The 12,274-nt window shown below is 40.0% G+C and overlaps 1 protein-coding gene across 1 annotated transcript; it reads left to right on the plus strand.

Annotated features, from left to right (window-relative positions):
* Positions 1-457: 457 nt before the first annotated feature.
* On the plus strand, positions 458-2,241 carry LOC307016816 (piggyBac transposable element-derived protein 3-like). Its single transcript, XM_079646140.1, has 2 exons — positions 458-1,060; positions 1,224-2,241. Exons 1-2 carry the CDS (start codon positions 508-510, stop codon positions 1,955-1,957), a joined length of 1,287 nt encoding a protein of 428 aa, XP_079502266.1. The 5' UTR covers positions 458-507; the 3' UTR covers positions 1,958-2,241.
* Positions 2,242-12,274: the final 10,033 nt, after the last annotated feature.

Raw genomic sequence — 12,274 nt, forward strand, 5'->3', positions numbered from 1 at the left:
CTCTAGATGAACAGGAAAAATAGGTGGGATGGAGACAAGGACATCCAGAAGATCCTGGAAATAATCCTGGATGGAAACGAAAGTGAGGTGGAGGGATTAGGTGGTGAGGATGAAGATGAGGATGAATTTGATGATCCTGTCTTAGATCCTGATTATCAGGAGGAGCCATATGAGTCGGAAAGCGACATAGGGGAAGAGGAACCACCTCAACCAGAGGGAGAAGAACCTCCTAATGAAGAACCTCCGACTGCAGCATCCCACCGTTCTACTGGCCAAGAAAGATTCTTATGGCGAAAAAAAGCTTTTGAAACACCAGACCACACCTTCAAAGGAGAGAGGGTCCAACCTCCAGATGAGCTCCCCACTCCCCTGCAGTACTTCAGGAGGTTCATTACAGATGAGATGCTTGTGGCAATGATGGAGCAAACCAACCTCTACAGCGTTCAAACCTCTGCAACCCACAAGAACGTGCAGACCACAGTAAAGGAGCTGGAAATCCTAATCGGCATGTACCTGCGCATGGGACTTTGCCAGCTTCCAGGAAACCGTGTCTACTGGGAAAACGACACAAGGATTGGCATGGTCGCTGACAACATGTCACGCGACCGTTTCCAGACCCTCCTCACATCTCTCCACTTCACCGACAACGAGGCTCCATCCAACAGGCAAAAAGGGGATAAGTGCTGGAAGATCCGTCCATGGCTTGACATGTTCCGCAAACAATGTCTCCAGATCACCCCGATGGAGCACAACTCCATCGATGAACAGATGGTCTCGTTCAGAGGAACGCGCTGCCCCATCAGGCAATATGTGAAGGGCAAACCCCACCCCTGGGGATTCAAGATCTGGGCCCGTTGCTCATCCGACGAAATCCTATGTGATTTCCAGGTCTATGAAGGTGGCACTGGGAAAAGAACCACACTTGGAATGGGAGGAGATGTGGTCGTCAAGTTGTGTGAAACTCTTCCATCAGGCCAGAACTACAAAGTGTTCGCCGACAACATCTTCTCTTCAGCCGCACTGGTGCGAGAGCTTCGTCAGCAGCAGATCTTCTACACAGGTAACACACACACACACACACACACACACATACATACACGCACACACACACAAACACACACACACACACACACACACACACAGGTAATAACAACATACCTATGGTCTCATTCTCCTTTGTTTCTAGTTTTGACTCATCTTGTCTTATTCTTTATGTATTACAGGAACAGTCCGCAGCAATCGCCTGGCTGGATGTCAGCTTGAGGATGACAAGAGTCTTGCCAAGAGAGGCAGAGGATCTTTCGATTGCCGGGTGGAGAAAGAGGGGTCCATGGCCATAGTAAAGTGGCATGACAACAGACCTGTCACCTTGATCTCCTCTCAAACAGCAGTGGAACCACAAGACAAAGCTAGGCGCTGGAGCAAACCCCAGAAGGCATTCCTTGACGTCATCCGGCCCAATGTCGTCAAAGAGTACAACACCTTCATGGGGGGGGGGGTGGATCTCATGGATAGATGCCTTCTCCGGTACAAATACCACATGAGATCACGGAGATGGTACATCTACCTCTTCTGGCACACCATCATGGTAGCCCTGGTCAACGCGTGGCTGATCTACAAGAACGACTGCAAGCTGATCGGTGAGAGAGCACTGAATCTAAGAAGATTCCAGGCAGAGGTGGCAACTTGCCTCATCCTCATCCAGGCAAGAAGGGGGCGCCCATCACTTGACATGAACACTCCATCTCCTTCAGCACCTCCCACGAGAAAGAGAGTCCGTGTTGGAGTTCCTGATGATGTCCGTAAGGACCACTTTGGACACTGGCCCGTGAAATCTACCAAGCGTGGCCGCTGCACAGTCTGCAAAACAAATGCAACCACCACCCTGTGTGAGAAATGCGACGTGCGTCTCTGCTTCACAGAAGAGAGAAACTGCTTCAAAGGCTACCATTTCTAAACAGCCAGCAGTAGGCTTGGAAAGGATAGTGTAGGATGACTGGGAGGAGAAGAGGAACGGGAAGTTGTTGAGATTTAGGTGTTGTGGAATAAAAAATATTCCTGGTGATTATTGACACTCTGTTTCACGTGTTCCAAATGGTTCCAAATCTACCAGGCAACATGTTTTCTATTGTTCAGATTGTACTTTTCCTGCTGTTGATCTGAAATAATTTCTAGCCGGACATTGTTTTTTTTATTATTCAAGTGGCATTGGATGTTGATAAAAATAAAAAGTCAGCTACATTCTCAGTCTGATTAATTTTAGACAAATGAAGATTGACATTGACCTAACAGACAAAGATCCACCTCTCACCTGGTCCAGTTTGAAATGTCAGACACCTGGTGTGAAAAATGAATGAATGGCACTTGTTCTACACTAGTAATACATGGCATATTACATATAATAGATATAATACATATTGTATTGTCTCTTGAGGACAGTGTGGGACATGGACATGGTCTTTGAATAGAGTGCAATTGCGTTATCAACACAGGTGAGTCAGGTGAGCACTAATGATCAGTCCCTTGCTGCAGGTGTGGTGCTCTGGCGACAACACTTGACCTTTATTTGATGATAACTCCTTCTGGGAAGGTCTTATGGACCTTGGGGAATGGACTTGATATAATTGTTCCTTGGGAAATGTAGATGTTAAAAAACATATGGCATGCCTAGGTGTAGAGATGTTTGGTGGGGGCACTTTTGGGGCCAATAATGGCATGCGGGCCCTTTTGGGGGCAATCGGAAAATGCAAATACTCCTTTCTCTCTCTGTGCTCTTTCTGAGATGGTTTGACCATGACTAAGTCATCTGAAATGGATTCCATTCCTTCTCAGCTTTCCAACCATACATAATATGCCTATGGTAACATCTTTGGAAGCTTCAGAGTTAATGGAATGTGCTCAGGAATGTCAGAAATGTCAGAAAACACTGTACATTTAATAATTTAATTTAACAATCAAATAAGACTGCAGTGACACTGATGTCACTTTTCAGATCTCTGTCATCTGGTGGTGGAATTTAGATTTTTTTTTTTAGACATGTGTTCTATGTGCTCTATTCAACCTGTGTTATGCTCCCACTAATTTTTATTGAGCCAGAAATTGGTCCAGGTTCTTATGGGATATATATATATATATATATATACATATATATACAGTGGTGTAGTGGGGATTTTTTTACTGGGTGGACGGGGTGGTGGGTGGACGGGAGACACTCGCGTTCGTGAACTGTCGACGGGGGGCTCGGGACCTCTGTGTCGCCTGTCAGCGCAACTTACATGATCCCGTTTAGACAATATAATAATAAAGGGCGGTGCCGGCTGTCAACGAACCGATCCAGCCTTTCTGCGCAATTATCACTCAAATGCGGGACATAGTCTCAATGTGTGGGACGCGGGACAAATAATAAAAATGCTGTGTGTGCAGTCCCGCACAGTGCGGGACACCTGGTCACCCTACACACACGGTTCTGCCCCTCACATACACATGCTTCAAATCAAGTTGCATAAATGCTTGCGCTACGTTTTTATTATAATTACTGTGAAATCTGCCTATTATGTTTTCGTCATTAATACAACAAACACCCACTTGCAACTGATAACACTGGCAATGATTTTAGATGCATTATTAGACTATTAAAAAAAGAAATCATGCTTCAAATAAGTGGGGGTACGGCGTACCCCCGCGTCCAACGCCCACTACACCACTGTATATATATATATATATATATATATATATATATATATATATATATATATATGTAACAGATGTAAATATGCAGTGGGGTTTATTTAATTGTTTCTTGTATAATCACACAAATTCTGTATTTTATTCTGTGTTCTTCATTTTATTGATTGTTAAATACCTGGCAAGGTCGGAGATCAGTGGGCGGAACCTCTGAAGTGTGGTCGCTGTAGTCAGGAGTGTATTGGACTTTCCTCCATATATATTGTGTCGTCCCTCACGTTTCCTCTGCCTTTTGTAAACGTTCCACGTGAGAGGAGTGAATGTGGGAAACTGATGTAAAACTGATTGTTTTATCTATTGTCAGAAAATAAACAGATCGGCTCAACTCTACGCTGGCTCGGGTCCCGTCTATTCACACAACGCAGAGACGCTTAACCACACCGGTTACTATATAGGTGTGTAAGTGTGTGTGTCCGCATCTGGAGCCTGTTATTGTCTCATTATACCGAACTGTGAATGAATCAAATTAAATATATAAGTGGTCATGAACACATCTGTCCATCAGACTGAGCAGTGGTTCCCAACCTGGTCGCAGGGGGGGCACCAGGCCTCAGATTATTTAAGGGCCAAATATCATATAGACTTTTAAAAAAAAAATTGTATATAATTGTAACGCAATACATGATTGTCACTAAAGGCCTTGCCTCTACATTACAATAAAATATACAAAATAATTGATTAATTAATTTGAATACAAATTCAAGTTAGTAGCTATTAAAGGCATAAAAAGACAGCAATGTATAATTCTTTCTTTAATAGAAATGTTTCTTCTGCCCGTAAAGTGTCCAAGCTAGGCTTGTCTGGATAAGCGCATTTCTAAAACATAGTCATTGTCCATGCCGGTTTCAGTTGGATTATTTGTCACAGTTGCTCCGATCAGATCGGTCTCCTCCATTTTGCAGATTATTTACAACTTTTGAATCCACATAAACACATCGGCAAAAATACGGCTTACTTTGAGCATGTGTTTTAAACAGTTTAATCCCTTTGTGAATTGTTTCCACTTGCGTCGTCCTTTAATTTCTTCATACAGCGGGAATCCAAATGAATGAATCCTGAGTCCAATAACCATCAAAGTCACTCCAATAGTACTCCTTAATTACGCTTTCATCCTCCTTTAAAAAAAGACTTCACATTCATCCAGTTTGTGACAGTGGTTGTAGCATTTTGAAGACTTTGAAACTTTAATTACCGCCGTTGCGCCCCCCCCCCCCTTGTGTGTGTGTGTGTGTGTGTGTGTGTGTGGGGGGGGGCGCAACTTCCAACAGGAGTCATTTGGGGGGGCTCTTGGGAAAAAACGTTGGGAACCACTGAGACAGAGCAACCCAGTCTCACAAAAAAACGTGTAATAACTACGTTGGCCCACAACGTAGGACGTAGTATTTCTACAAAAACGCCTCTGAAATTCTAAGATCCCTACGTTTTTTTTCACCATTCATTCCAATGGCTGGCATCTATGTCACGTGATCTTCAAATTTCTCCCTGCAGAAAAAAAAAACATGGCCGAACTTTGTTTTATTCTCGGTGTAAAATGCCTATTTTAAAGTTAATTTGGCCATTAAAATGCGTTTTGATGTCATTAGATGTGAGCAATATGAGTTGTTATTTCAGATTATGTATGCAGTGGATGTACATGATCTTTAGTTTGCTAGTTATTTCGAAGATTACTTCATGAAATTGTGTCTATATAACGTTTTCATTGTTACCAAGGTGGTTGCTAGGGACGCTGCTATCGATATGTTTAATTGTGTATTGTGTTTAACTGTTTAATAGTGTTATCTTTATTGCTTCCCCCTTCCCCGTCAATGTATAGTGTTGGTGCACAGCGCAAACGTATTAGTTTAACAAAATCCGCATCTAAAATGGTGCCATAGATACATTATTTTCCCCTGTGCAATTCCAGTCTCACATCTCACATCACATCGTCATAAACAAATACCGGAAACAGATCGAAAACACTTTATTCCGAGTGTGCTTGCTTTTCTCTTTGGAGGTCATCACATAACGGCATTGTAATACACGGTTCGGCTGCATTAATTGTTACATATCTGCTTTAATTCTCTATTTATAGAGCCTTGATGAGAAGACTTCTAGACAAACATGAGGAACTGCCGCCAACACTGAAAACGTGACGTGGATCATAAATATATCAGCAATTAAACAACATCTTACATTTATTTTCACACAATACATCTCCTTGCAGTATCAACACTAATTCGGCTTACTTTTATATTTGATCCAATTGGTAGATAGGCTGTATTACACCATAAACGTGCACTCCTGATATAAAGGGACACCTAGTGGTTGAAGCATGTTATTGAATTTCATTATTTTTATTATTAGATATTAATAGGATCCCTATAAAGTATATTCATTACCCGTTATTCTCTATTAATAGTTAATTAAAGACTGTATATAATGACTATTTTGCACATCCCTTTCAAGATTTCAAGATTTTCTAAGGTTTATTGACATATATACACAAACGGTATAGTTATGCAATGAATGAAAAACTTTGTGTATAACTCCAGCAATGTTAACTATGTTGAAGCACTTATTTTAACTGATATTATATATGTATTATACTCTTATATAAGATGTATGTAGATAGTATAATAAATGTGCAGAATATGACAGTTTAATGGTGGAGGTATACACAAATATGGATAGATGTCTTGCGATGCACTGTTGAGGAACCTGCGACCCAAGTTTTTCATCTTCGGCCTTGTCAGGTATTGAACAATCAATAAATAAAGAACACAGAATTATTAAATATAAAACACAGAATGTGTGTGATTGTACTAAATGATTTACAAATAAACACCACTGAATATTTACAATTGTTACACATGCTGATGTAACGCAAATGTTTCCAACTTGGGATCAATAAAGTATATCTTATCTTAAGATGATCGATGGCTACTGCCATATTTGCAAAATGTGCCTCTGAACCTTGACAAGTGCATGTTTCAGGCTTATCAATTAACAACAGGAGGGGTCACAAACATAAGACCAGCTGTTAAATAAAGCTCTTCTGGCCTTAGCTGTCATGTGGGTATATATTAATGTTGCCCATTATGGGATGTGCAAAATAGTCATTATATACAGTCTTTAATGAACTATTAGTAGAGAATAACGAGTAATGAATATACTTTATAGGGATCCTATTAATATCTAATAATACAAATAATGAAATTCAATAACATGCTTTCACCACTAGGTGTCCCTTTAAATCAGGAGTGTACGTTTATGGTGTAAATACAGCCTATCTACCAATTGGATCAAATATAAAAGTCAGCCGAATTAGTGTTGATACTGTAAGGCAGGGGTGGGGAACCTTTTTCCTCTCAAGGGCCATTTCAATTTTTACAAAATCCTTCGAGGGCCGTACAAATGATTGAACTCAACGTCTGCTTAAAAAACTCAAATCAAAGCCCATTCATTTCGCCTTTCTTTCATGTTGTGCAAAGAAAAAGCAACGTCTTAATCCAGATGTTTGACCATGACCCGCGCATTCATGCACAGAAAGATATGGACACAAGATGTGTGCAAATGTATTTAGTTTCATATCTATGTGGACATGATTTAAGTGGTTTAAGTGGGGGGGGGATTTTTTTTAAATGTTGAAGTTAAAAGCATCAATCTGGTGCACTTTGAGACTGTACGCAGATTTTTTTCTTTATGGATATTTTACAAATCACTCCCCTTTTAAACTGTATTCTTGTTTATTAATAACAACTTTTTTTTACTGTCATATTAGTATTGTATACCTGTTTACTTTATTCTCTTATTTTTCTATAACTATAATGATCATATAAAGATGTGCCTTTACCTCACTGGTTGGAGAAAAAGCTTCTTATATTCGTTAGCATAACTAGCTAACCAGATGCTAATAACAACAAAGTTATTAACTGTATGATCAGTATGACAGATGAACAGATCGCCACTGGGTTTACAACTAAAGACACAGCCACGCAAAAACTGCGGCATGTGTACGGCTCCTTATGGGTACTGCAATTTGTGAAGTCCCGGCCCGGAGCCGCGTTCTGGTGCTCTCGGTTAGAACTAACCTCCTGTCAGACGAGACATATACCACGTGATGACACGTTAGGATCGTGTTGTGTTCAAGGACCCTGAACTTGGCCAGGAAAAACAAGCTTATTTAATTATTTTGCGGTTTAGATTTCTTGAATTTTTTTCTTTTTTGCGTGTGTTTATGAATTACCTCGAGGGCCGTACCAAATGGTCTCGCGGGCCGTATACGGCCCGGAGGCCAGAGGTTCCCCACCCCTGCTGTAAGGAGACGTATTGTGTGAAAATAAATGTAAGATGTTGTTTAATTGCTGATATATTTATGATCCACGTCACGTTTTCATTGTTGGCGGCAGTTCCTCATGTTTGTCTAGAAGTCTTCTCATCAAGGCTCTATAAATAGAGAATTAAAGCAGATATGTAACATTTAATGCAGCCGAACCGTGTATTACAATGCCGTTATGTGATGACCTCCAAAGAGAAATGCAAGCACACTCGGAATAAAGTGTTTTCGATCTGTTTCCGGTATTTGTTTATAACGATGTGATGTGACATGTGAGACTGGAATTGCACAGGGGAAAATAATGTATCTATGGCACCATTTTAGATGCGGATTTTGTTAAACTAATACGTTTGCGCTGTGCACCAACACTATACATTGACGGGGAAGGGGGTAGCAATAAAGATAACACCATTAAACAGTTACACAACATAACAGAAATAATATTGATAGCAGCGTCCCTAGTAACCACCTTGGTAACAATGAAAACGTTGTATAGACACCATTTCCTGAAGTAATCTTCGAAATAACTAGCAAACTAAAGATCATGTACATCCACTGCACACATAATCTGAAATAACAACTCATATTTCTCGCATCAAATGACATCAAAACGCATTTTAATGGCCAAACTAACTTTAAAATAGGCATTTTACACCGAGAATAAAACGAAGTTCGGCCATGTTTTTTTTTTTCTGCAGGGAGAAATGTGAAGATCACGGGACATAGACGCCAGCCATTTAAATGAATGGTGAAAAGAAACGTAGGGATCTTAGAATTTCAGAGGCGTTTTTGTAGATATACTACGTACTACGTGGTGGACCAACGTAGTTATTACACGTTTTTTTGTGAGACTGGGTTGGACAGAGGGCTGCTGTCAGGCGGCTGTGCCTTCTGTCATCATTAATGGACGTCTCTTTAAAATGACCGCTCAGAGGAGAGGAGTTCTCATTTCTCTAACCGCCTGCTGCTTCCCCTCCTCTCTCCTCGGTTCCCCTCCTCGGCTCCTCCGCTCGCACCTCCTGTGGGCGGGACTAAGTCTCGAGGATAGGAGTCGAGGATAGGAGTCGAGGAGGGGAGTTAGAGAAATGAGAAAGGGCTTAAGACTGCGATATAATGTTTATGTATGTATGTAATAATACATATTACATATATTTTTAAAATGTCTCCAGTAATGATAAAAAGACCGATAACGTTGGAGCTTAACGGAGCGTAAAACACACGTGATGACGTCACCAACGAATCGACGACTGAATTAGTTGTTGCACCCCTAGCGGTAACACGAGCAATTTTTGTAAACATTTAGCAAAGTGCACCACATTCAGACGGAGAAATGCACCAGGTTCAACTGTCTTTCTAGTAGCCCTGTAGTGTACCCCATCCACAAATAACTTTTCCACGTCAGCAACACACGGAGTTAACAAAATTATACAAACATGGGTTAATGATTAGAGGTAACTGAGTTATTTATTTTGTTAAAGTTTCAGCTATTCTGTTTACAATTATGTTATCACATTATTTAATACGATTTGTCAAAACATTGTTGTTTCTTTTGATGAGAAATATTATTTATTTAATTAAATAAAAAGCAATGTTAGTTGTGTTCACAATTTGTTTGGTTAATTTATAGAGAACCGCAGTGCCGCGTCCAAAAACCCGGAAGTAAGTTAGCATTTTTAGCCCTTCCGGTTCCTTCGTCAAAAAGCAATGCATTTTTTCCATAGGGTTTTGGAAAATAGCTCGAAATAAGGTCTGTGGTTGACACAAATGTAAGAGATAATTGGAGACATTAAATACATCAGCAGTGACCCCACTGGTGATTTTTGAAGAGTTTACGTGTCTGAAAAACGATGGTTGTTACCGAGTGGCTGAATATGACTACAGAAATTGTCGAGGCCGTTGTACGTCATTACGCCTAACACGTAAACACTCCCGCTAAGTTTGTTTCCCCCTGTGTTCTGCTTGAAAGCAAGTACATGCATATCTTTAGTATCTGTATATCTATATCTGACCAGTAGAATCTGTATTTTTGAAATTGTCTTTTTAACACCGTAGTTTTACAAATTATAGAATAATTAATGACCAGTGTTTTCCAATTTTACTCGGCAGTTCGTTTCGTTAGCTAACGTTAGCTAAAGCTAGCGCTACTAGTTAGCTACGCAATGGTTTCTTGCTTTGCTCCGGGTTGCAGCCACAGGTCGTCGCATGAAACGTGACTGTTCTATCGTTTCCCGGCCAATGTTTTCCAAAGGAGAGTCTGGATGACGTTACATTTTTGTCCATGTCACGGTGAAATGTAAATGATGGGTAGTGACTGTATCGCCGTTTTAGAGATGGCGCTGCTGAAAAGACCGCAACATAAGTAAAGATAATGAATATATCCTATTAAAACCTGTGTGGCTTATATGATACGTCTAATTAGTACAAGCAGCATAACGTTTCACCATGTAACTAAAGATTGTAGTCAGGGAAATCAGTTTGACATATTGAACTAATAACAAATCACCTCTGGCTGGCAGAGAACTCTCTGCTCCATAGCTTCTCTTGGACGTAAAATCACATGTACATTTTACATTTATATTCAATTTAATATTCCATCCCTCACATACTTTTGTATATATAATAACTTATATTTTGTTTTTCTTGTTATGATGCTGCAACACAAACATTTCCCAAATTGGGATCAATACAGTAATATCTTATCTTAATTAATTAAAAAATATAACTATTATAATTAGTGTAGCAGCTGACACCTATTTTCAATATGGATTAATCTACCATTTATTTCTTTAGTTCAATTTTGATCTATAAAAATGTCAAAATAGTGAAAATGTTCACGAGATTTCCATGAAACTAATATTTGATATCTTCCCAACAGACGAGCTGACAGGAAACCTAACACTCTAACAACCACAACATTGCAACATCCTCCACTGAATGCATACGTTTAGCTGCCTTTGGCTTCTTCCACTGACAGGGGGTGTCAGTGCAGCTGAAATTGTGGATGGCAAAGATGGCTCATGCAGCCGCATGACTGCATTTCCATTCTCCACATGGGCATTAACATTTTGTGGAGAGAATTCCCTCTTCTCCTGTAGATACCTGTGGTGGTGGGATTGTTTTATTATATAAAATATATTTACATTTGTAATGCCTTCCCAATTATCCCTTTAATTGTTTATAGCCTACTGTATGTTTATTTCATGGATATTTCTGTGTTTTCTGGTGTGTAATATTTGTAATCTTGGGGCCTCTTCTCTTTAACGTCTACATTATACCACTGGCTCAGAAAATGAAGAACAACAAAATAAGTTACCATAGCTATGCGGATAACACACACATTTACGTAACCATTTCACCAGGAGACTATGCTCCAATTCAAACACTGAGTATGTGCATTGAACAAATCAATGACTGGATGTGTCAGAACTTTCTCCAATTAAACAAAGATAAAACTGAGGTAATGGTTTTTGGAGCCAAGGCAGGACGTTTAAAAGTTAGCGCTGAGCTTCAGTCTGCAATGTTCAAAAGAACCGATAAAGCCAGAAATCTAGGTGTAGTCATGGACTCTGACCTGAGTTTCAACAGTCACATTAAAACAGTTACTAAATCAGCTTACTATCACCTAAAGAACATATCTAGGATTAAAAGACTAATGTCACAGCAGGATTTGGAAAAACTTCTCCATGCTTTTATCTTTAGTAGATTGGACTACTACAATAGTGTCTTCACAGGTCTCACTAAAAAATCTATTAGAAAGCTTCAGCTGATTCAGAACGCCGCTGCTCGAGTCCTCACTAACACTAAGAAAGTGGATCACATCACTCCTGTTCTGAAGTCTTTACACTGGCTTCCTGTGTGTCAAAGAATAGATTTCAAAATACTGCTGCTGGTTTATAAAGCTTTGAATGGTTTAGGCCCAAAATACATTTCTGACCTCCTGCTAAATTATGAACCATCCAGATCTCTCAGGTCTTCAGGGACTGGTCGGCTTTCTGTCCCAAGAGTCAGAACTAAACATGGTAAAGCAGCGTTTAGTTATTAGGCTATGCTCCAAATATCTGGAACAAACTCCCAGAAACCTGCAGGTCCGCTGCAACTCTTAGTACTTTTAAATCCAGGCTGAAGACTTTTATTTTTGTTGCTGCTTTTAATTGAACTATTCATATCTTAGACTGCACTGTAACTTTTATCCATGTATTTTTTCTTTTAATGTTT

This window comes from Notothenia rossii (assembly GCF_949606895.1).
Source record: "Notothenia rossii genome assembly, chromosome: 8".
NCBI lineage: Eukaryota > Metazoa > Chordata > Actinopteri > Perciformes > Nototheniidae > Notothenia > Notothenia rossii.